The 26,830-nt window shown below is 38.5% G+C and overlaps 1 protein-coding gene across 4 annotated transcripts in view; it reads left to right on the top strand.

The window, feature by feature from the left end:
* The first annotated feature begins 780 nt into the window (after positions 1-780).
* The window catches only part of BCL2L13 (BCL2 like 13), an 87,820-nt gene continuing 61,770 nt past the window's right edge, over positions 781-26,830 (top strand). For 2 of the 4 annotated variants that reach the window (XM_049624832.1, XM_049624830.1), the window contains exons 1-2: positions 783-966; positions 11,873-12,043. In XM_049624832.1, coding sequence (XP_049480789.1) covers positions 11,923-12,043 — 121 coding nt within the window. In that variant the 5' untranslated portion in view covers positions 783-966; positions 11,873-11,922. Of the gene's footprint in view, positions 967-997; positions 1,100-11,872; positions 12,044-26,830 lie in introns of those variants that run through there. The other 2 variants (XM_049624836.1, XM_049624831.1) reach the window with 2 other exon arrangements.

The raw sequence follows: 26,830 nt of genomic DNA, 5'->3' as shown, positions 1-26,830 counted from the left end.
TCATTAGCTGTCACTCCTTATTAGGTTTTCATCACTTCTTATCTGGCTCCTTATAACAGTCTTCTAATTCATCATCTTCAGCGCTTTCCTTCTTTCAATTTATTTCATGTACACCAGACAATTCGGTTTCCCTAAAGCATGGTTTAGATATTACACCTTCTTAACTAGATACCTTCTGTGACTCCCCCCAAAGGACGTTTGGATTCAAGTAAATAAACATCCATTATTACACATTCTGTTCTGGCATTGTGCTAGGTGCTGTGAGCAAAATGGATATTACTGAAGACTTCCTTTACTGCACAGTGTCTGTGCTTTCTGGACCCTCCGCCTAGAATGCCCTCTTTACCCCCACCCACCCGCAACCGCTAGAAAACTTTCCCAACTTTCAAGGACCGTCTTCCCCGACAAATGGCTGCGAACTCTGCAGCTCTCTTGAACTCTCCAGACGCTTCTCTAACCCGTTCGCTTGCACACACTTAAACCTCAATACTTGTTACCCCAATACATCCCCAGAACGTTCTGCAAAAGGAGCAATGCTCCTTTCCGCGGGAACGGCCAGCCTCTCTCTCCACACGATTGGTTCTTCAATATCCCAATACCCTTTCTCCAGCCATCAAAGACCTCCGCCCCCGAATCATAGACGTGAGCGACTCCTGGTAAGAGCGGGCTAAGAGAGGTCGGCTCTTCCGGGTCACATCTGCGAACACACCTCCGGACCTCTATGATTCGCGCTTCCGCTCGGAAGAACAGCACCACCTCTCTTCCGGCGTTCCTCTGCGCTCCCGGCCCGCCCCGACGCTGTCGGTGACGGAAGCACGCCGGGGGTGACCTCACCTTCCAACATGGCGGCGGCGGTAGATTAGGGCCGCGGGTCGAAGCAGCCACCGCCGCTGGGGGACCCTGTCGGAAACGACTGCCGCCGCCGCCGCCCCTTCCATCTCTTCTGGGGCAAGGGGCCAGGGCCAGGTGAGGGGAGTGGGGTTTTGGGCAAGGCAGAGTTGGGTCCTCATCCAGCTCCTCAGGCGGTTTTCATTGGGCAGGAAGGTATCCAGAGACTGTGCCGAACCACTGGCTCCCCAGTGGTTCCGACGACGCGTGAGTGAGTGTCAGTGAGTGTGTGACTGTGAGTGAGTGAAAGAGTGTGTGTGTACCGGCGCTCCTTTGCCCGAGGGTTCTCAAAGCATGAGGGGCCCATTTCTTTGTAACCGGACCTGTCCAGCGTGGTCCCACCGCGGACGCTTGTTGAGCGGGGCTTCCTGAGAGGGCTGCCAGAGGCGGAGGAGCTCAGCGCTTGCCCTACACCGCTGCTGTTCCCCACAAAGACCTTCACGTGGAAAACCCGTGTCCATTTTTAGGACCAGGCTGGGGAACGTGGATTTCTTTTTAGTCGAGGGAGAAGGTTTCATGCGATTCGTTTGGAATGATTGTAGATTAGGTCTGCCAGTCCTAGTTGTTTCTTCTCACAGATTGTTAGAATTTTTTTAGCCTTTATTCGCTGCTGTTCTGACACCCCTCATTATTATTACTTATTTTGCAGAAAAATCTGCTTTCTTATTCTTGGAGGCAGTACAGTTCACACTACGTCCTTTCTTCCTTTGATTTTTATCCTCTCACTATTCCAAGGAAATGCCAAGTTTCTTTCCTTCATAACCAGCTATGAAGGAGAACTCCTAGACTTTGAGTTGAGGCTTTAAACCTGGGTTGAAAATCAGACGGATCTGACCAGTTCACACGCTCCCCATTGGGATCTTTGCCTTAACCACTCCCCGCTCCTCAAGTATTTGTTTGTTTATACAAAATAGCTGTCTCACTGTCTCTATTTAGAAGTTTTAAGCTGAACTGAGGTTAATCTCTAGCCTCTCCCCCCCCAACCCCGTGTTTGTTTTTTGTTTTTTGTTTTCATGATATAAAGCAAAACAAACATAAAGTCTTTTGCGAAATTGTCAGTAAGATTTCCTCTGGAGGTTTGGTGTAAACCAGAATGTTGATCTCTGCCCTAACTTGTTGTGACCTTGGATGAGTTGCCACACCCTTCTAGTACCTTCTTTTTTATCTCATAGAAAATTAAGCAAATGTTTTTGTAGGTAGTAAACTATTTATGCCTCATATACATAATTGGATAAATGTACAGTGCACATCTGCACCTGCAAATTGAACTATTTAAGCCATTTTGGAATATTCTTCCTTTGATAACAGGCCAGTAAGGGTTTTGGAAATCTTTTTACTCTGGTCGGGTACTATTTTCAGTATTTTTTTTTTTTTTAATGATTCATTTTCTCATGCAGGCTTGTACCCCAGCAGTTGAGTTTAGTTGAAGGATATATAAAGTTGAGTCCAACCAGTTTTGTAAAGGAAAGATATGCTCTCTATCGTGTAAGTTAGTCAGTACTAAATACCTTCTATACTATAGGACAAATAATTTGCAACAGTAATCATTGTTTTAAAACTACATTTCTCTTATGAAATACTTTAGACATGCAAAACAAGTTTTAAACAATCAGTCTTGTTTTCTTTTTATCTTTTTTTTTTCAAATATTTTGATTCATATCTTTTTCCAAATAGTCACCAAGATTTCTTATTTAATATATATTACAGCGTTGAAGGGAGGGAGTTGTTTTCAGAGTAGCTGATTATTTAACACCTTTATCAAGATCTAATTAACATACAATTCATCAATTGCATGATTCAATTTTTTTTAAAATGGTTTTTAGTATATTCACAGAGTGTGAAACCACCAACTCAATTTTGATCACCCCCAAAAGAAACCTTGTAGCCGTTAGCAGTCATTCATTATTCCCCACCTCCGCTAGGTAGGCAAGCATCGCTTTACTTTCTATTTCTATAGATTCACCAATTCTGGATATTTCATATAAACAGGATTATACAACATGTGGTCGTTTGTGACTGGCCTCTTTTACTTTGCATGATGTTTTCAGGATTCTTGCATGTTGTAGCATGTATCAGTACTTCTTTTTATGGTCACATAATATGCCATCGGGATATACCAATTTTCTTTATTCATCAGTTGATGGGCAGTTATTTCCACTATGTGGCTGTTAAATATTATGCTGCTGTAACTGTTCATGTGCAAGTTTTTGTTTAGACATGTGTTTTCATTTCTTTAGCATATACGTAGGAGTGAGACAGAGTAACTGAATTTTATGCCTCCCTTTTACAAAGCTATTTACACATGCATGGGAAGCCTAATTATGTTGAAAGGCAGAGAGTGAGAGTGAGGCATTCCTCTATAAGTACATTATCTTCATACATTATCTTTGAATGCCAACTGCTGACTGAAAACATTTTGAGGCAGCTCTTAACACAAGATTGAACTAGAGTATTTCGATTAAGCACGTTTCGGTGTGAAAGGGACTACCTACACTAGAATATTTAGTGTCTGCTGAGTTTTAAAAATGACACCCTCGCCCAGTTGCATTTCTCAGTTGGGTGGGGTGAATTTTTTAAATTTAACAATTTTTATTAGGATTATTTAATTATATTTCTTTTATTTTGGAGAAAGCTAGAATTCTATATGGGCTAATAAAGTATGGATTTAAAAAAATATAGTTATTGGACTTAATTTATAGAACTTTAAAAAAACCCCTATTGAAAACACTAGTGAGTCTTGAAACTAGAGATCTGGTAACCCAAAAACGTTGTTAATGTTTAAAATTCCAGAGTTTTGATTTGTGATTGAGTTATCTGTGGATTTTTATTTTTCTTTTTATAAACTGGGATTATAGATCTGTTCAACTGTATTACTGGAGTATGTAACAGTCTTATTAATTGTAATTTTATTTTAGTGGACAGAAATGATCTAAAAACAAAGCTTGAAATAATTTAATTAAACCATGTTAAATTGTAATCTGTTTCTGTTTTGGCCTGTGGGGTTTAAAGAATACAATATAGCTATGATATTCTAACTCCTGTGTTGGAGGTGGTACTAGAAATTTGTGTTTTCCACAAACATTCAAGGTGATTACGATCAGACAAGTTTGGGAAACAACTACAAAAAACTCTCATGTTGCTGCAGATTTGCTTTTCATAAGAATTTAAAGTCGAATTTAATAGTTGCTGCCTACCTTCTGGTTGTAGTTCATAAATGTGCTTTAATTCCTGTAGTACTATTGGTGCTAGCATCCTGAAATTTGCACTAGTATCCATTAATAGAAGACTGGTTAAAAAAAATAAAGCAAACTATTTATTGTAAATTGTGGATGTTACATTTGTTACTGGAGGATCATGGATGTTTTATTTGTGCCTAGTTTTGGAGATGTCACCAAATGAATGTATAAACATAGGATTAAGTTACCCTAAGCTTCCTCAGGCTGTCCATCTGGCTGACAACTGCCTGTAATTTAATAGAGGAGCAAACTAAAGGTATAAGTTTGAGAAGGAAACAGGTAGGTGACACAGATATATTCAGTGGCTTGTTAGAATTGTGCAAAAGATAGTTTTTATATTTATTTATTTTCTAATTTTTTTTTTTTTTTTTTTAAAGTAAGCTCTATGTCTGACATGGGGTTTGAACTCAGCGACGACTATAAGATCAAGAGTCACATGCTCCACCAACTGAGCCAGCCAGGCACCTGGATAGTTTTTGTATTTAAAATTGTATTTAAACTTCTGGATACCAAGAATACTTATACCTAATTTGAATTCTAAAGGGTTTTACTGGACAAAATTTAGAGTAAAAGTAACTATATTCTTCTTACCATTTAAAAGGAAGCTTGGGCTGTCTTAGATATGAAATGTACTCTGTGTTGGTCAGGCAGTAGTGGGGTGGACCTGAGCATTGTATTCTGTTTCCAGGAAAGCTCTGGGTGGTGATCTCAGATCGTATTTAACTTTCATCCATTCTTTTTCCTTTTTTTCCTTGCCCCATTCTTAAAATTGACAAATTTGTTTCTTTCAGTACTCTGCAAAAACACCCTGTTAGTCTACCAGTTCTCCCTGCTATTATTGTTGTTAGTGTCTTCACCTCTGGGTTTTTCTCACCCAGTACCTTGCCTGGCATACAGTAAATATGCGTTGAGCAAATGCAAGGCTCAGAGTTTGGAACTGAAGAGGATGTATGTACCTGACCAAGTGATTGCACTGTTAATTAGCTGTATGATTTTGTGTAAATAAATTATCTATTCTTGTTTCTTCATCAATAAATTGAGACTATTACCTTTTCCTTCTAGCATAGAGGATTGTCTGACAACACATGGAAGAGTGCTTTAGAAATAGAGGTCTCGTGCAGATGTAATTTATTTCTATTTGTTTGAAATGCAAGAGCCCATTGTGCAATATGGGCTACTCTGCACTACAGAATGTTGCAATGGAAGTGGATGCCCTCTCTTCCCATAATACCCTTAGAGTACTGACCCTGTAGTAGTGTTGTGGAGTTTACATTTTGCACATTCTCAATGCCTTTGTTCTGTAATTTAATACAAACACACTAGATGGGTAATAGTGTTCCTAGGGTCTGTCTACTGCGCCACCTAACCACAGGCCTGAGTGAGCTGCTTTGTTGCTATACGACTGGAAGCTCATACTATAAGTCTGGCATGTTTAGGTCTGATATGTTTATAACTAGATTCTCTGATACACATTTAAAGCCTAAAAACTGTATATTGAACTTAAATGATTAAAGTTTGTAGTATCATCTCCATTAGTGTCCATCATTGAAAAATGATTGAATAGAATATAACCATCCACCAAATATATGGATGTGTGGATATTAACATGTATACTAGAACTCAGGACTTTGTTGCAAATAGAATAGTGAGTATGGAAGATGGGAAATTATGAAATCTATGATTAAGATTGCATTTATGGTTAGGCAATTGGGATTTGTAAGAAAATTTGAAGAGCACTAGGCTAAAAATGAAATTTGGAAATTCAGTGAACTATGCTTTTTCTATGGCATCTGGGTCAGAGAATGACAAAAATTGTCTTCAGATACCAATGCTTGATAAATACAGGAATTTGAATATAACAAATTTGAGAACATGAGTTTTTTATTTAAAGCATTATTCAAAATGTGAATACTTTATTCCTGTTACCAAAAAATTCTGAGACCTTTGTAGAGCTGAAGTTTTGTTACTGATTTGCTGTGCTCTCCCCTCTCTTTTGGAACTTCATAATTTATTCCTTGCTTTCTATATTTATTTGTATCTCATTTGACTCCTCCACTTGAGTGTAAACATGCTTAAGACTCTGTGTACAAAAACAAAACAAATGGACTCTCAAACGTTGTCTGTCTCTCTCTGGCCTCTATTCTTTTCTTCCCTTCCAACCCAGGCTCTTTGAAAGAATAGCCTAAAACTCCTTTCTCTACGTTTTCACTTCCCATTCATTCTTCAACTCCCTACCTTCTGCCATTGACCTTGCCAGCCACATAGAACTGGACTTTCAGGGATCATTACCTTGATATTTTCGTTCTTTTTGGTGTGTTGTTGCATTTTGTACACGTCTTCACTATCTTCTTGTTGAAGTGCCTCCACTGATTCTGTGACCACACTCTTTTCTGGTTTTCTTCCTACCTTTCTGACTGTTTCAGTCCTGATTTTAGAGGTCATCTCTGCCAGCTTTTCATCTTTTGGCCACACCTGAAATGTTAGTTTTGCCCTGAATTCTAATGGTGTTTGTTTTTCAGATTAAACCAGTATATCTCATCATATTTTTTTGAAGTTTATTTATTTTGAGAGAGAGAGAGAAGGGGAGAGGGGCAGAGAGGGAGAGGAATCCCAAGCAGGCTCTGTTGTCACCACAGAGCCCGATATGGGGATTGATCTTGTAAAGCATGAGATTGTGACCTGAGCCAAACCGAAAGTCACATGCTTAACCAACTGAGCCACTTAGGCGCCCCACTCACATATTTTTTTAAACCATGTCTCCTTTTGGTAAATAAGAAATTCTCTGGCTCCTATTCTGATGGTAGTGCTTGGGGTAGGGAGTGATAGGTGTATTTATTCTTCCCTCCCATCCCTGCATGAAGTCACTGTTACAAAGAAGGTTGAAGATTTACTGAACTTTATTTTCTATACTTTTAATCAGAAAACAGTAGGTAATATTTCCTTCTCCAGTGTGAAACTATCTATTGAATATGGGTTTTGAAATGTAGTACTCTTTCTCACTCCTTCTGGAAATTTTGACACTTCTACCTATAGGAAGTCACTAACTCTCCATTCACTCTCCTTAGATAATTTCATTGACTTGTATCTATGTAGAGCACAATTTTGTATCTCCAGTCCAGACCTCTTAATATAAGACTTGTATGTCCAACTACTTGTACATCTACACCTGGACAACTCATAGGTATTTTGAAATTCAGTATGCCCTAAAGTGAACCTGTTATCCTCTCCTAAGCCAGCTTTTCCTATATTACCTGATTTAAGAAATAGGAATAAACACTACTTTCAGGGCACTTCAGTCGGTCAGGTGTCCAACTCTTAATGCCGCCTTGAGTCATAGTCCCAGGGTTGTGGGATTGAGCTCTGCGTTGGGCTCTGCACTGAGCATGGAGCTTGCTTAAGATTCTCTCCCCCCCACCCCGCCTCCCTCTCACTCCCCCTCCCCCTTCCCCACTGCCCGTCTCCCCTGCTCACTTTCTAAAATAAAATGAAAAAAATTTTTTAAATACCACTTTCCATATACTGCCTAGATTACCCTTTCATTGAGTTAGCTAACAAATCTTTGAAACTCTTTATATTTTTCCTATTTATCCCCCTTTCTGGTGTTCCTGCTCTAATTTATGCCTTCATACATCTCTTGTTTAGATTATTCCTGTATTCCCCTAACTTGTGTCCTTTCCTCCAATTTCTATCTTTAATACCACCTCCAGGATGATTTTTTCTAAAATATAATCTGTTGGGGTGCCTGGCTAGCTCAGTTGTAGAGCATCCAAGTCTTGATCTCAGGGTTGTGAGTTCAGGCCCCACATTGTGTGTGGAGCCTACCTTAAAAAAAACATACAAATATACATGTTTTTATATATATATATATATATATGTGTGTGTGTGTGTATATACATACATGTACACATACATATATGTATGATCTCTTGATATGCTTTTCTTGCTTAAAACCCTTCAATAGTTGTAGTAGTGTTTAGCCTGTTTTACGTCATGATCTAATTTGAAAATCTAATGAAAGAAATGGAATGATTTTTCTCTCCAGAAAAAAAATGCACATGCACATAGAATTTGCATTTTAGGGGGTTCATTCATGAATATGGTTAAAATAATTCCTTGCTTATAGGATAAAACCTAAACTTCCTCACATCCCATAGCATAAAAAGCATACCAAATGTTGACTGCTGCTTACTCCTGCTAAACCTCATCCCCCTTGTATCTTATGATTTAGCCATGTTAAATTCCATAGTTTTTATGTTCTGTGCTGTTTCAAAACGTTCCTGTGCTTTTTTTCTGGTCATCTTCACATCTGAATTCCTTCATTCCATCCCCCTAAACTGGTTCAGTTAGTGAATATCTACTCATGTTCCAAGATTGGTTTGTATTTTACTTTCTAAAGCCTTTCCTGGTTTCTACTTTTTCCCTGTCCCAGAGAGACTCTTTTGGGTTGCCCTTCCCTACTCTGGATACTGACTTGTATCATAGAATGTTACTGTTATTCGTAATTTTTGTTTTCTTCTACATGGTCAAAAACTCCAGAGGGCAGATGATTTATCTTAATGCCTGGAGAGTACCTTGTATCTTAAGAAATAAGTGTGTGTTGAATGAACACAAAAAATTATCAGAAGATACTGACTTCTGTTTCAGGAGGTATAATTACTAGGTTGATATGTGGACTTTGCAGAATTTGAAGATTTTTCTAAACTAAAATTAGTAATCTTCACATGAAAGTAGTGTATTAAAATTGTTGAGAAACTGCCTTAGAAGTTTTAAGAAAATTAGGTTCCAGCCTTGGCCCGTGTTCCAGTTACATCTTGGTTGCCAACAACACAAAGTGATTTTAGCTTATTTAAGCAGAAAAGGAACTTATGAAAAGGGCATTGGATAGCTCACAGAATGGATGGGAAAGCAGGAAGGAACCAAGGGAGACTCGGCTGCACATTCAGCCAGGGTCAGGCCAAGAAATAGAAGAGATAGGACATTGCTATTGGATCTGCACCACTGCCTCTGCTGAGCTAGGATCACAAGCTTATTCATGAATTATCATTACGTGTCTTTCCAGATTCTAGATCCTAGTGTGAGTCTTTGACTTGGCTGACGCTGCATGCCACAGAACAGAACAGGAGAGAAAAAGTCTAGTTGTTTTAGTTTTTGTAGTGGGGTTGGGAGATTTGTTTCCAACCAAGATTGACACAATGTTGGATACATAGGAAATTGGTTTCAGATGGCAGGCAGGAGCTAAACAACAACAACAACAACAACAACAAAAACTGAAGTACAGCACTGCTGCTAGTTAATCCCTGGCTGATAGGCCTCAGAAAATTTATTTTATCTCTATGGGTATCCCTTTTCATATTTTTAATTTTGAAATTCTGTCTTCTCACCATTAAATGGTAACAGTGTAAAAGTATGAAATATTTGGTAAAACATCAGGTAAGAACATAGTGGTTGTGGCTTTCATTTCTGTGAAGTAAAGTGTAACACTTTTTCCCTTTCTTTGGAGTATGTATTTGTAATTTTGAAATACCTTTTTGAAGTTTATAAACTCCTAAAGTTGAGCAGGGTAGTCCAAGGCCTGTTGTTTGAATTATTGTATGTTTTGGTATAATTTGGTAGCATTGTTCCCTGAAGATGGGAAACAATAGGGATTATTTATTTATTTATTTATTTTTTTATAGTTTTTTTTTTTTTTTTTTACAATAGGGATTTTTATTTTTATTTTTATTTTTATTTTTTTAAACATTTATTTATTTTTGAGACAGAGAGAGACAAAGCATGAACAGGGGAGGGTCAGAGAGAGAGGGAGACACAGAATCTGAAACAGGCTCCAGGCTCTGAGCTGTCAGCACAGAGCCCGACGTACAATAGGGATTTTTAAATGTTGAACTAAGATTTCTTTTGACAGCCTAAGTGAATATTGATAATAGCAACCATAAATGCATTTTTTAAAGTTTATTTATTTTTGAGAGAGAGCACGAGCAAAGTGGGGGAGGGGCGGAGAGAAAGAGAATCCCAAGCAGGCTCTGTCCTGTAAGCACAGTTTCATCCCGTGAACCATGAGATCAGTACCTGAGCCAAAATCTGGTTGGGTGCTTAACTGACTGAGCCACCCAGGCACTCTCATTTTTTAAAGACTGTATTTAACCATTGAAAGCGTGTTTTTATGCTGTTTCCTTTTTATCTCTTTATATAGTCACTGTTTTATTTTGTGTATCTCAAATCCTGCATGTATTTTTTCATTGTTTGTCAGTCTTGGACATTTCTCTTAGTTTGTTTATAGATCTTAAATTTTGTCAACGTTGCTTGTCTCTTTTTTTTTTTTAATATTTATTTATTTATTTTGAGAGAGTGTGTGAGCAGGGGAGGGGCAGAGAAAGAGAGGGAGAGAGAGAATCCCAAGCAGGCTCCTCACTGTCAGTGCAGAGCCCAATGTGGGGCTTGATCCCAGAAACTGTGATTGTGATCTGAGCCGAAATCAAGAGTCAGACACTTAACCGACTGAGCCACCCAGGCTCACCCCCTGCCTGCCTCTGTCTTATGTTGTTAGTTATCTGGACCTGTTTTTCTTTCCTTCCTTTTTTTTTTTTTTTTAAAGATTTTATTTATTTATTTATTTATTTATTTATTTATTTATCTTAGATTTTATTTAAATGAAATATTTTATTCTAAGTCATCTCTACACCCAACATGAGGCTCGAATGCACAACCTTTAGATCAAGAGTCGCATGCTCTGCCAACTGAGCCAACCAGGCACTCCTGAACCTCTTTTTCTTTGACTGAATATTTCTTGCGATCTTAAAGCAGTTAGTATTATTTAAGTAGAAAACAAAGTTATTTGCAAAGTTCTTATTATAATTTTTTATTTGAAACAACTGTTACGGTACATGGTAGGTACAACAGCTACTAAGTCTGTGTGAAGAGGTAAAAGCTGTAGTTATATTAATTAGGGTACATGTTAATGAAGAGATTTCAGAATGAAGTGCCTTAAATAATAGTCCAGAGGTGGTTGGTTCAGGGGGGCAGGGCGGTTCTGCTACACATGGTCACTCAAGAACCCAGTTCCTTTTCTCTTTACCATCCCCTATGGTGGGGTCCTTGTTTGCATGTCAGAACGGGTATCTGCTGTATTCACATTCCAAACCATAGCAAGGAGGAAAGAGAAAGTCTTTAAGGAGAGACCCACAGATTATACATATAACTTCTCATATTCCCCTCACTCAGGCTAACCATATGGCACATTAAGCTGCTAAGGAACTGGAAAATGTGGTCGGCAGTTGTGTGGCCATGTGTCTAACAAGACTAGGAGGGTTTATTTTTCTTTTAATTTTTTTTTTTTTTTTACGATTTTATTTTTAAGTAATCTCCATACCCAACATGGGGTTCAATCTCACAACCCTGAGATAAAGAGTCAGTTCTACTGATTGAGCCAGCCAGGTGCCCCTGGGAGGTTTTATTATTAAAAAGAAATAAGAGAACATATATTGGGGTGGGGGAAGTGGGGACATAGCCAGTTTTTTTTTGCCACATAGGTGAAAACAGAGAAACTAAGGAGAGATAGAGAAATTTGCCTTTGATTTGAAATTTGAATTAATAAATTCCCACTTGTAAGTAAACTAAAGTTACAATTTTTAAAGATTACTGAGAAGAATAGTCAAATATTTATTTTGGTATCTAGTTGAATAATTGGAGTCCATGGGGAAATGTATAGCATGTAATAAACTTTAAACTGAGAAAATACTTTTATGTTTTAGGTTTTACACATCCATAAGTAGACCTTTTTGGAGCTCTGCCAGCAAACTCAATGGCGTCCTCTACTACTGTGCCTCTAGGATTTCACTATGAAACAAAGTATGTTGTTCTCAGCTACTTGGGACTCCTCTCTCAGGAGAAGCTGCAAGAGCAACATCTTTCCTCACCCCAAGGTATTATCTTTGGCTTATGGTGGTTCTGTTGAGTACTAATAATTACTTCATATTTAAAAGTACATATATTTAAATAATTTATATCTGTGGTTATAAGATCAAACAATACTAATAATTTTTTTAAAGAATAAACCCTTATCCCATCCCTTCCCACCCCCTGATCCGTTCCCAGAAAAGACTTTTAATGCTTTTTAAGAGCATAATAATGTAAATGACTGCTGTTGGTACATGTAAAAATGTACTAAGTACCTGTAAATGAACAGAAATCTACCCTTCTTTAGAGATTTTATACTTAACAAGACATAGATTAGAATTACACAATTATGTTAAAACTTTTAATATAGTTAAGTTTCTTGAATTGACTTTTTTCAAGGACATTAGTTTTTAAAAAATTTTTATTTTTTCAATTTACATCCAAATTAGCATATAGTGCAACAATGATTTCAGCAGTAGATTCCTTAATGCCCCTTACCCATTTAGTCCATCCCCCCTCCCACAACCCCTCCAGTAACCTTTTGTTTGCTTTCCATATTTAAGAGTCTTTTATGTTTTGTCCCCTCCCTGTTTTTATATATTTTTGCTTCTCTTCCCTTGTTTTCATCTGTTCTGTGTCTTAAAGTCCTCATATGAGTGAAGTCATATGATATTTGTCTTTCTCCGACTAATTTCGCTTAGGATAATACCCTCTAGTTCCATCCATGTAGTTACAAATGGTAAGATTTCATTCTTTTTGATTGCCGAGTAATATTCCGTTGTATATATATACCACATCTTCTTTATCTATTCATCCATCAGTGGACATTTGGGCTCTTTCTATACTTTGGCTATTGTTGATAGTGCTGCCATAAACATTGGGGTGCATGTGCCCTTTCAAAACAGCATACCTGTACCCCTTGGATAAATACCTAATAGTGCAGTTGCTGGGTCGTAGGGTAGTTCTATTTGTAATTTTTTGAGGAACCTCCATATTATTTTCCAGAGTGACTGCACCAGTTTGCATTCCCACCAGCAGGGCAAAAGAGATCCTTTTTCTCTGCATTCTTGCCAACATCTGTTGTTGCCTGAGTTGTTAATGTTAGCCATTCTAACACGTGTGAGGTGGTATCTCATTTTGGTTTTGATTTGTATTTCCCTGATGATGAGTGAAGTTGAGCATTTTTTCATGTGTCGGTTGGCCATCTGGATGTCTTCTTTGCAGAAGTGTCTATTCATGTCTTTGCCTATTTCTTCACTGGATTATTTGTTTTTTGGGTGTTGAATTTGATTAAGTTCTTTATAGATTTTGGATACCAACCCTTTATTTGATGTGTCGTTTGCAAATATCTTCTCCCATTCCATCGGTTGCCTTTTAGTTTTGCTGATTGTTTCCTTCGCTGTGTAGAAGCTTTTTATTTTGATGAGGTCCCGATAGTTCATTTTTCCTTTTGTTTCCCTTGCCTCAGGAGACATATTGAGTAAGAAGTTGCTGTGGCCAAGGTCAAAGAAGTTTTTGCCTGCTTTCTCCTTGAGGATTTTGATGGCTTCCTCTCTTGCACTTAGGTCTTTAATCTATTTTGAGTTTATTTTTGTGTATGGTGTAAGAAAGTGGTCCAGGTTCATTTTTCTGCATGTCGCTGTCCAGTTTTCCCAGTACCACTTGCTGAAGAAACTGTCTTTATTCCACTGGATATTCTTTCCTGCTTTGTCAAAGATTAGTTGGCCATATGTTTGTGGGTCCATTTCTGGGTTCTCTATTCTGTTCCATTGATCTGAGTGTCTGTTTTTTTGCCCTCAAGGATATTAGATTTAAACAATAGATTTATGTATCTGATAGGCTTAAGAGAGTTTTTAGCATAATTCTTTTATTGTGAAGTTGTATGTATTCTTCTGTAAATACTTTACCAAATGAAGCTTAAAACAGTTACTGGAGTCTAAATTAGCCTTCTTCATAAGATATAACATCATCATAAATGTTCTTTTTTTTTAAATTTTTTTAACGTTTATTATATATTTTTAAGAGAGAGAGAGACAGAACACAAGCAGAGGAAGGCAGAGAGAGAGGGAGACACAGAATCTGAGGCAGGCTTCAGGCTCTGAGCTGTCAGCACAGAGCCTGACGCAGGGCTCGAACTCACAAACAATGAGATCATGACCTGAGCCAAAGTTGGATGCTTAACCGACTGAGCCACCTGGGCACCCCATAAGTGTTCCTTTTTTTAAAAATTTTTTAACGTTTATTTTTTATTATTGAGAGACAGAGAGACACAGACTATGAGCAGGGGAGGGGTAGAGAGAGGGGGAGAACAGAATCTGAAGTAGGCTCCAGGCTCTGAGCTGTCAGCACAGAGTCCGACGCGGGGCTCAAACTCACAAACTGCGAGATCATGACCCGAGCTGAAGTCAGTTGTCTAAGCAACTGAGCCACCCAGGTGCCCCTAAATATTCTTTTTTTAAAAAATATTTATTTATTTTGAGTGAGAGTGTTCCCACGAGTAGGGGAGGGGCAGAGAGAGGGAGAAAGAGAATCCCAAACAGGCTCCACCTTGTCAGCACACGGTGGGATTCGAATTCACAAACTGTGACATCATTTCCTGAGCCAATATCGAGTCACCACTTAACTGACTGAACCACCCAGGTACCCCAACAGGTTTCTATTTTAACAAAATTGCATCAAAATAACTTTAAAAACTCCTAGAAGAAAATGCAATACCACCTATTTAATTTATAATTTATAACCAGTTATAATAATTTATAATTTATAAAAGTAACTCTTTTACTTTCTTATTTTCTATTTAAAAAAATTTTTTTTACGTTTATTTACTTATTTTGAGAGAGACAGAGACAGCACACGCAGGGGCGGAGCAGAGAGAGATGGAGAGAGAAACCCAAGCAGGCTCCATGCTGTCAGCTTAGAGCCCGATACGGGGCTTGAACCCACAAAATGTGAGATTGTGACCTGAGCCGGAACCGAGAGTCGGATGCTCAACTGACGAGCCACCCAGGCACCCCTAATTTTTTTTAATGTTTATTTTTGAGGGAAAGAGACAGAGCGTGGGTGGGGGAGGGTCAGAGAGAGGGAGAGACACAGAATCTGAAGCAGGCTCCATGCTCTAGCCCACTTCCAGTTCTGTGTCTCCCTCTCTCTCTGCCCCTCCCCCACTCAGTGCTCTCTTTCTCAAAAATAAAAAGTCTGTCTCTCTTTCTCAAAAATAAAAAGTAAACATTAAAAAAAAAAGAAATTTTAACTTAAAATGTTAATGGATATACATTTATTTAGCAATTTTGATGAAAGGTCATGTCTTTTTAAAAAAATATGTTTGTTGATGTCCATGTCATTTTTCTAGCATAAATCATTTCTATTACCTATATTTTCCAATTTGTTTAAAGCTGAGTTAGAACATAAAGACACTTATAAAACAGTATGAAGAGTCATTCTAGATTTTTATGATTTCCTCCCAATCTTTTACAGTTGTTTCTCTCACACCAATTTGATATAGTATTTAAAAAAAATTTTTTTTGTTAGTGTTTATTTTTGAGAGAGAGAGAGAGAGCCAGAGTGCAAGCTGGGGAGGGCCAGAGAGAGAGGGAGACACAGAATCCGAAGTAGGTTCCAGGCTCTGAGCTGTCAGCACAGAGCCAGATGTGGGGCTTGAAACCATGAGCTGTGAGATCATGACCTGAGCTAAAGTTGGACGCTTAACTGACTGAGCCACCCAGGCGCCCATACAGTTTTGTTTTTTTTAATGTTTATTTATTTTTGAGAAAGAGAGCGAGAACTAGTGCATGCGAGTGGGAGGGGACAGAAAGAGAGGGGGACGGAGGATCTGAAGTGGGCTCTGCTCTGACCGCAGAGAGCCAGATTCAGGGCTTGACCTCAAAACTGTGAGATCATAACCTCAGCCAAAATCAGGAGTCGGTCATTTAAGTGATTGAGCCACCCAGGCACCCTGATACAGTATTTTTATTTTTTTTTAATTTTTTAATTTTAAATTAATTCTATTATTATTATTAAAATTTTTTTTTAATGTTTATTTTTTGAGAGAGAGTGAAACAGAGCATGAGTGGGGGAGGGCTAGATAGAGGGAGACACAGAATCTGAAGCAGGCTCCAGGCTCCTGGCTCCCAGCTGTCAGCACAGAGCCTGATGCAGGGCTCAAACCCACAAGCCGTGAGATCATGACCTGAGCTGAAGTCGGACGCTTAACCAACTGAGCCACCCAGGTGCCCCTAATATGGTATTTTTTTTTTTTTTTTTTTTTTTTTTGTAACGTTTATTTATTTTTGAGACAGAGAGAGACAGAGTGTGAACGGGGGAGGGTCACAGAGAGAGGGAGACACAGAATCCGAAACAGGCTCCAGGGTCTGAGCTGTCAGCACAGAGCCCGACGCGGGGCTTGAACTCACGGACCGTGAGATCATGACCTGAGCCGAAGTCGGACGCTTAACCGACCGAGCCACCCAGGCGCCCCTAATATGGTATTTTTAAAGCAACTTTATAAAATATTTAATTTAGAGAAGTGTCAAGTCTCTTTGCACAATCATATTAGTAATGTCTGTGATTTTAAATAAATTGTACAATTTAAGTGACAAGTGCAACTTTCATAAATAGATCAGGAGAAAATAGCTGATTCTTGGTAAGCATATAACTTACATGTGCTAGAAAGTAGTCTGCTAGCTGTATGTGTTCAGCTGGCAGCGGGCATATTCAGTATATTTTATAGTGAAATCGTAATGGGTTACTTAATTCACCAAATCACTTCAGTAGAGGTTAGTTAAGAATGCTTTTAGGGGCTCCTGGGTGGCCCATCGGTTAAGTGACTGGCTTCGACTCAGGTCATGATCTCATGGTCCATGGGTTCGAGCCCCGTGTCAAGCTCTGTGCTGATGGCTCAGAGCCTGGAGCCTGCTTCAGATTCTGTGTCTCCTTCTCTCTCTGCCCCTCCCCCGCTTGTGCTCTGTCTTACTCTGTCTCTCAAAAATAAATAAATGTAAAAAAAAAATTAAAAAAGAATGCTTTTATATATTGCTTTTTTTCATTTATTTACTTTTGCTAAATCATCTAGAGTCAAACTATTGGATCAAGGAATAACAATATTTTTATAAGGAGTTTGTCATTTAAAATAAATATGTGGCTTCTAAATTGTCATACCATATAGTATAACTTTTTAAGTTTTTACACATTGTTTTAAAAACTAGTTATAACTCTGAAAGTGCTGGATTCCATTGGTTTAAGACTTAGGTGTCTAGACTCAGTGAACAAATACCATAATAGACATACAGGGAATCCAACCAAGTAGTTGTGTTGATAGTGATTAATGCATACGTTGTTAGCACACCTGAGGTAGGAATTGTATCTGGACCAGCATTTTGCTTTGGGAGGAAGATTCTGGGGATTAATTTTATGGAACACATGTGGTTTTTATACTTCAGTCTCCTAGAACTTCATAGATGCCAAAGTAGGCATCAAGACCCAGTGGATAAGAGTAAGACCATGTATTACTGCCCTAGCCTAACAAACACCAAGAATGTTACATGATAACACTGGTTCACCCTGCCTCGATCTACCAAAGGGTAATGTGATGAGCCCACTTGATGGCATTTTATGTAGTGGGTTGTACTGCAGCTGAGGTACCCAGTACTAAGGGCTTAGCACCTTTTGTAGCAAGCCAGTTACCTATTTCAGAGAGTGAGCAGTCACTTTGTGGTCATTTTGACCTATCTAGTTGTCTTCATTACTAGTTATAAAAATGGCTTAGAGTCAGAGGACAGTTAGGTCTTCAGTTTGTCATACTCAGTAAGGACATATAGGGATCCTTGGGATTCATTGCAGGCTATTGCAATCTACCCTTGAAAATTAGATGCAGTGACATTCAGTGAAATCCATTTAGTTTGTCTTGTATAACACTAGATTAAGGCTATTTTTCTTTTTAATTTTTTTAAACATTTATTCATTTTTGAGAGACAGAACGTGAGTGGGGGAGGGGCAGAGAGAGAGAGGGAGGAGACACAGAATCTGAAGCAGGCTCCAGGCTCCAAGCTGTCATCACAGAGCCCAATGCAGGGCCCGAATTTATGGATGGCGAGATCGTGACCTGAGCTGAAGTCGGTCACCTAACCGGCTGAGACACCAAGGTGCCCCTAGATTAAGGCTATTCTGAACAGGATCCCAATTAGCAGGATGAAGGCATTCTGCAATGTGGATCTCAGCTATCCACCTCAGAATCCCAGATTCAGCCAAGTGAGTAAGTCTCAGAAGGGACTAGTAGGTGTCTTCAGAGTTCAGATTAGTTTCCTTTCCTTAACATGTATGGCTTGTTCCACTTAACCAGTAGTATTAATCCAACTCAGTAGGAGGTATTGGCCAGAATGTAGTCCAAGGCCAGTCTTCTACCCATTATAATCCATGCAAGGACATTTAGACCTATCTGCTGATGTGCTAGGGCTCATGCCATTGCATTGGCTGTGGTAGCTAGGTTAAGGACAGTTGACTGACCATTTTATTAAATTAATTAATTCATTTTTAAATTTACATCCAACTTAGTTAACATATGGTATAATAATGATTTCAGGAGTAGAATTTAGTGATTCATCACTTACATAAAACACCCAGTGCTCATCCCAACAAGTGTCCTCTTTAATTACCTTTGCCCATTTAGCACATCCCCCCACCCAAAATCCCTCCAGCAACCCTCAGTTTATTCTTTGTATTTAAGAGTCTCTTATGGTTTGTTATTCTCCCTGTTTTTGTATTATTTTTGCTTCTCTTCCCTTATGTTCATCTGTTTTGTATCTTAAATTCCATATATGAGTGAAATCATATTGTATTTGTCTTTCTCTGACTAATTTCACTTAGCATAATACACTCTAGTTCCATCTACATTTTTGCAAATGGCAAGATTTCATTCTTTTTGATTGCCAAGTAATATTCCATTGTATGGCTATGCCATGTCTTCTTTTTTTTTTTTTTTTTTTTTTTTAACGTTTATTTATTTTTGAGACAGAGAGAGACAGAGCATGAACAGGGGAGGGTCAGAGAGAGAGGGAGACACAGAATCGGAAATAGGCTCCAGGCTCTGAGCTGTCAGCACAGAGCCTGACGCGGGGCTTGAACTCACGGACCGTGAGATCATGACCTGAGCCGAAGTCGGACACTTAACCGACTGAGCCACCCAGGCGCCCCTGCTATGTCTTCTTTATCCATTCATCAGTCAGTGGACATTTGGGCTCTTTCTGTACTTTGGCTATTGCTGGTAATGCTGCCATAAGCACTGGGGTGCATGTGCTCCTTCGAATCAGCATTTTTGTATCCTTTGGATAAATACCTCGCAGTGCAATTGCTGGGTCTTAGGGTAGTTCTATTTTTAATTTTTTGAGGAACTTCCATACTGTTTTCCAGAGTGGCTGCACCAGTTTGCATTCCCACCAGTGCAAAAGGGTTCCTTTTTCTCTACATCCTCACCAACATCTGTTGTTGCCTGAGTTGTTAATTTTAGCCATTCTGACAGGTATGAGGTGGTATCTCATTGTGGTTTTGATTTGTATATCCCTGATGATGAGTGATGTTGAGCATCTTTCCCTGCGTCTAAGCCATCTGTATGTCTTCTTTGGAAAAATGTCCATTCGTGTCTTTTGCCCATTTCTTCACTAGATTATTTGTCTTTTTTTGGGGGGGGTGTTGAGTTTGAAAAGTTCTTTATAGATTCTGGATACTAACCCTTTATCTGTCATTTGCCACTATCTTCTCCCATTCTGTCAGTTGCCTTTTAGTTTGACGAATTGTTTTCTTTGCTGTATAGAAGCTTTTTATCTTGATGAGGTCCCGACAGTTAGTTTTTGCTTTTGTTTCCCTCGCCTCCTCCTCTGGAGACATGTCAAGTAAGAAGTTGCTGCGGCTAAGGTCAAAGAGGTTGTTGTCTGCTTTCTTCTTTAGGATTTTGATGGCTTCCTGTCTTACATGTAGGTCTTTTATCCATTTTGAGTTTATTTTTGTGTATGGTGTAAGAAAGTGGTCCAGGTTCAATTCTTCTACATATCACTGTCCATTTTTCCCAGCACCATTTGCTGAAGAGACTGTCTTTTTTCCATTGGATATTCTTTCCTGCTTTGTTGAAGTTTAGTTGGCCATATATTTGTGGGTCAATTTCTGGGTGCTCTATTTTGTTCCATTGATCTATGTATTTTTGTGCCAGTACCATACTGTCTTGATGATTACCGCTTTGTAATACAGCTTGAAGTCTGGAATTGTGATACCTCCAGCTTTGGTTTTCTTTTTCAGGATTACTTTGGCTATTCAGGGTCTTTTCTGGTTCCATACAAATTTTAGGAATGTTTGTTCTAGCTCTGTGAAGAAAGCTGGGGTTATTTTGATAGGGATTGCATAGAATATGTAGATTGCTTTAGGTAGTATCTACCAGGTTACGGATTGTTACTTGTGGGGCATGAACTCCATTATCAGGGAACAATACTTGCTCTGTTGTATGGAACCAGGAGTGAGTGTATCTCTCTGTAGGACAGACTTCTTTCCCTGGGGACCCAACAAGGAGAATGTAGTCCAAGGGATAGTGTCACTGACTCTTAGGAACATTGTCTAGGGCAGTGTTGGCAAACGGTAGGCCTTGTAATTTTAGATTCAGTTATTAAGAAACATTTTTACATCTGCAGTGAAAGGTAATTTCTATAGCTATTTGTTATTTGATAATAGTGGTTGGGCGTGGCTCTTCTTGTTCAGAAAAATTTCAGTCTCATTCTTGAGCTCAAAAAATTGCAGTGAAACACTTCCACTGCTTAGCATTGAACTGCTGTGTGGTAGGGTAGGTCAGGACATTCAGCTTCTATTTCTGACAAAAATTCATGAAACTGACAGTAATTAAGTCCACAACAGCAAATGAAGTTCACTGTTGAAACTCCCGGTTCATTAACATGAGATAGATTCTGATATTTTCCGGAGTACCTACTGATGAACACTACTGTGAATAACCATAGGTTTTAAATACTTTACATTTTCATAATCTGTCAAACTAATTTTGTCAAACTAATAAGACTTTTTCTGCTCCACACATATTTTGCCATTATCAGTAACATATCTTAGCATTGCATTGTATTGTATCTTACTACAATACTTTGCATTGTAGTGAATTAGTGTTTTCTCAATTTCTTTGAAAATATTCTCACCCATAATTATTTTGTGTAGGCTATGCCAGTTCTTTAGTCACTTCAAACTCAGCATTGACTCCTTGAATAAACAACAGCTGAACAGTTTCAGACAACTGTCAGTGCATCAAGAGCCAAAGAAAACCACTCAAAATTGTTTGCCTTGTATTTCAATTGACTGTTGATGTTGTTCCTATTGTCCCCAACTCCTTGAGCAACTATTCTCTCCAAAAGGCTAATCTTGAACTTATGTCTTTCTGACATACTTCTTCAGCTGCTTCAGGAGAATACAGCTTAATTAACTCAACATCTGGAAATGGCTTTCCTTGTTGGATTAACCACTGAGCCACTTAGAAACTTACTTTGGGTGCAGCCTCATTTTCATTTTTATGAAATTCATAAAAATTTTAATTTTAATTTTATTGAATTCATAAAAATAGGAATTTTATGAAAATTTCATTTTTCATGTTTTATTTCATTATTTTTATGAAGAAATTGTACAATGAAAAGTTCCATTTTATATTCTTTTCTTTTCTTTTTTTTTTTTTTTTTGAGAAAGAGAGTAGGGAAGGGGTAGAGGAAGAGAGAGAGAGAGAGAGAGAGAGAGAGAGAGGAGAGAGAGAGAGAATCTCAAGTGGATTCCATGCCGAGCAGGGAGCCTGATGCAGGACTCAATCCTACAACCGTGAGATCATGACCTGAGCCGAAATTGAGAGATGCCAGCTCAACTAATTGAGCCACCCAGGTGCCCCTCCATTTTAAATTAAAAATTTTCCATTTAAAATTTTCTAATATTCCTGACTTGCTTTCCTGTGAGTTGGGAATACTCTGATGGTGCTATTTTATTTTATTTTTTTGATGAGTGCTTTATAGTCTGGTAATATCAGTGTATGTGGTGTGCTTCTAGCACAGCTATAATGCCACTGCATAATAAGCACAATACTTTGCCGCCTAATTTGATAACAAGGTAATGTATATTCCATTGTGCCTTAAGAGTAAGTAGGATATTCAAAGCCCACTTTTCTATTTGTTTTGTTTTGACATGATGGGTATGCACAGGTAAAATAAAAGTTGTGGTATGGCAGTATGCATGGTGATTGAAATGCTGTGTAGTTATAACTGTCACTGCAATATGTAGTGTGCTGAGCAACAGTGTGAAGCTGTGAGAGCGCCACACACAGGCTTTGGTGCAACCATTCATTGCCACTGTTGTAGCATGAAACAACTGGCTGTATTCCAGTTAAATTTTACTTGTAGGCACTTTAATTTTTATGTCATGAAATAGTAATCTTTTTATTTTTTTCAATCATTTAAAAATGGCCTGTAGAAAAACATGCAGTGGGCCAGATTTGGCCCATGGGTTATAGTTTGCTGACACTTGTTATCAGTGCAGGGAACCTTATTTTACTCATTACTGTTGAAGAGTGCATTCCATTTATGCACAAAACTAAATGATGTTAGTGTTAAGTCCAAGTCTGTCTCCTTGTCACTTCCAATCTTTAATTGTATTTCTTTTCTTATTAAAATGTTTTTAATATATGTGAAAGTATTTGGAAAAGTAAAAGAATAAAAGGCAGTAAGAAAAAAAAATCCTATAATCCAGTAATTAAAATAAGATTTTTTTCTCTACTTATATAGGAACATGTAAATTTGAATTTATGGTTTATAAAAATGAGATAATACCTGTGCCATTTGATAGCATTTTAAAAATTAACAACATATTTGAACATCTATCCATGTCAGTAATTAAATATCTGTAGTCTCCTGCTGTGGGACATGTCTTCTTTGGAATGGGTGAATGACAGTCCTTCAGTTAGCCCACAAATTCCTTAAAACTTGTCTTTTTCAGTTTCTAGTTTCATTTACTTTTCTAAAACCTTCTTCTGATTAGTGATAGCCTGATAGGTCTAGAAAAATACTAATTAATAGAACTTTGGGCAGTTATGAGCATGTTGTGTATGTGCCCTGTCCAATATTGTAGTCACAAGCCATATGAGATAGTTGAATGCTTGAAGTATGACTAGTATGAAGTGTGACTAAGGAACTGAATTTTTAATTTTATTTAATTTTTATTTAAACTTAAAAAGTTGCATGTGGCTAGTGACTAGTGTAATATTAGACACTCAGGTCTAGAACTCAGGTTTTTATTTTCCCTTCTAAGCCAACCCCTGTTTTTACAATAATTTGTTCACAATACCACCTGCTACCCAGACTTGAAACATAGGAGTCATCCTTTAGCTTTTTTCTCTGCCTCCTGCCCTCTCCCTTCCTCCCTCCTTTCCTTCTTTCCTTCCTTTCTTTTTTAGTAAGCTCTACACCCAGCACGGGGCTGGAACTCACTACCCTGAGATTAAGAGTCACATGCTCTACTGACAGAGTCAGCCAGGCACCTCTCCTGCCCTCTTTCTTTGTCAGCTGTTACTAACTGTCCCAATTTTGTGCTGATTCTCCCATTATCCTACAGGTCCTGCCTCAAGTTATTGCAAATATATCCTGATTTTTCTCCTTCATGTTATGTCTTCTCCATTATTCATTTTGCATGCTACAAGCCCATATTGAACTTCCTCACATTGCCCCTTACATTGGGAACCCACAGTTGCTCCCTTTCCCTTAAGGCTACTTTATAAAACTTTCATTGGTTTCTATGATTTGGTCATCACCTATTACATCTTATGTCTCTTACTGTCTTATTTGTTTATTTAATTTTATTTGAGAGAGAGAGAGAGTGTGCGAGTGTGGGAGAGGGGCAAAAGGAGAGAGAGAGAGAGAGAGAGAGAGAGAGAGAGAGAGAGAGAGAGAATCCTAAGCAGGCTCCATGCTCAGCACGGAGCCTGATGTGGGGCTCGATCCCACAAGCCCAGGATCATGACCTCAACTGAAATCAAGAGTCAGAAGCTAACCAACTGAGCCACCCAGGTGCCTTATTTATTTATTTATTTATTTATTTTAAAGATTTTATTTGGAAATAATCTCTACATCCAACGTATGGCTTAAACTCACAACCTTGAAATCAAGAGTCTCGTGCTGAACTGACTGAGCTAGCCAGGTGCCCCTGTGTGGTATTTTAAAGAAACCATGCTTGGGACACCTGGGTGACTCAGTTGGTTAAACGTCTGACTTCGGCTCAGGTCATGATTTCAGGGTTCGTGGGTTTGAGCCTCATGTCAGGCTCTGTACTGACATCTCAGAACCTGGAGCCTGCTTCGGATTCTGTGCCTCCCTCTCTTTCTGTCCCCCCCCCCCCCCCCGCTCATTCTCTCTTTCAAAAATAAATAAACTTAAAAAAATAAATAAACAAACTATGCTTATTCCTGTCTGGATTTTTTCACTCAAACTGAGCTGCTCTGGGATGGTAGTTTCCTGTGATAGTGATTACTAATGTTCACCCGTATCTTATTCTTATCTCCTTGCTAGACCCAGGGAAAAATTGCATTTAGGCAGAGCCATATGGACTAGTCCTAGCCAAAGGAATTTGAGTAGTATGATTTGTGTCACTTCTAGGCTGTAGCATTTAAGAACCAATATGCCTTTCTCCCTTGCTTTGTGGGGGTGTGTGGATGTAGGAGAGATCATATGTTCCAAATGGCATTGTTATAGTAGGGCAGAGCCACCAGCAATAAGGGTTGCTAAGTGACTACATGGAGCATGTCTTCCAGTTCCCTAAGTTAGATATGTAACATGGGAGGGAGAGAGTGGACTTTTGAGTTAAGTTGCTGAAATTTCTGGCTTCATTTATTACATAGCACAGACTAGCCTGTCCTAATTAACATGTTTCCCAAATATACATATTAGGTTAACCAAGTGTCCAGTTTGCCCAGGATTGAAAATTGGGAAGGTCCTGGACCAACTGGGATCCTAATACATACACACTTCCCCACCTATTCAAATTCCACTTGTTTATGTTATTTCCCATTTAAAAAAATTTTATTTACTTAAAAAATTTTTTTTTTTTTTAAATTTTAGAGAGTGTGTGCAAGTGGGGGAAAGGGATGGTGGGAAAGAGAGAGAGATTCTTAAGCAGGTTCCACACTGAGCATTGGATTGACACAGGGCTCTATCCCATGACCCTGGGATCATGATCTGAACCGAAATCAAGAGTTGGACGCTCAACTGACTGAGCCACACAAGCGCCCCTATTTTTCAATTGTAACAGACTCCATACTCAACAAAACCCAGGATTTTTCACCTCCTGTGGTTGACTAAATTTGTAAGGACTCTAACGATTACATGTGCCTGTATTGGTCAGTTCTTTTTTATGCTTGAGCATAGAATTTTTTCCAACTGAGCACTGTAGGATTTGAGGAGTTTACCTGCTTTACTGTTTTTGTTTCATTTTGTTTTTGAAACTTGGTTGTTATTATTGTATTATTTTCTTGTAAGCCTGAGTACAGAGTATTTATACTTAAATTTAAAAATATGCAGGCTAACTTTTTAGAGGAAAAAATTAAGTTCTTGTTGCTGTCTTTGCTGCTTTGCTATCCTATTTGTTATCTAAAACGTGATGTATGGTTTACTCTCATGACATGCTATTATACATAGGGTCTGCTGTAGCATCCATTGGTATAATGTGAGTAGGGTAGGGTTGGTTTCAATTTCATAAAGCAGTTAAGGGTGAGAAGGAGAGGCTAAGGGAAGTGACCCAATTCATGACCCAAGATTTCTGTTACATTGAACGTTTTTCATTTTTTCCTGACTCATGTGCTGGTTATAGACTTTTCCATAAATAGTTAACTCTACACTTTTCCAGAACTAGCCAACTCTTTCAGTGTTAGTTTGTGCTGAATATAGTCAACCCTGTTCTGAATTATGTATTCTGACTGGTAGAAGTCCTGCTGACTTTGTATTTGATGTCAAATAATAATTTCTGTTATACACAATTTTGTGATTATTATTATAGAGAACTTTGATGCTGAAGTAATTAGCATGGATTTATTAATAAGACATTTCTTTCTTAGGTTAGAAAGGAGAGTAAGTTCCTGTATCTTAATTAGTTATGTGACTATCAAACACATGTAGTTGTGATACTGGTTTGTTATTCATCCAACCATTAAACAGTAACTTCCCATTTTCCCGTCTTCCTTTCAGCCCCAGGCAACCACTATTCTACTGCATGTCTCTATGAATTTAACTATTCTAGGCATCTCATTTGAGTGCAGTCAAACATTTATCCTTTTGTGTCTGATTTATTTCACTTAACATAATGTCTTCAGGGTTCATCCATGCTGTTGCATGTGTCAGAGTTTCCTTCTTTTTATTTTTAAGTAATCTCTAAGCTCAACCCGGGGCTTGAACTCATGACCCTGAGATCAAGAGTTGTATGCTTTACTGACTGAGCCAGCTGGCACCCCTCATTCCTTTTTTTTTTTCTTTTTTAAGAAAAACTTTTTAAACTGTAAAATTTTTCTTTAATTTTTATTTTTTAGAGAGAGAGAGTGCACAAGCAGGGGAGTGGGGCAGAGGGAAAGAGAGAGGGAATCTTAAGTGGGCTCCATGCTCACCTCAGAGTCAGACATGGGGCTCAACCCCATGACCCTGGGATCATGATGTGACCTGAAATCAAGGGTCGGATGCTCTACTACCCAGGCGCGCTTCATTCCTTTTTTTAAAGCTGAATAATATTCTAATGTATGCATGTAGCATATTTTGCTTATGCATTCA

This window comes from Panthera uncia, chromosome B4 (assembly GCF_023721935.1).
Source record: "Panthera uncia isolate 11264 chromosome B4, Puncia_PCG_1.0, whole genome shotgun sequence".
NCBI classification, from domain to species: Eukaryota; Metazoa; Chordata; class Mammalia; order Carnivora; family Felidae; genus Panthera; species Panthera uncia.
The sequence above is the reverse complement of the archived record's forward strand: the minus strand, read 5'-3'. Positions and strand labels throughout refer to the sequence as shown.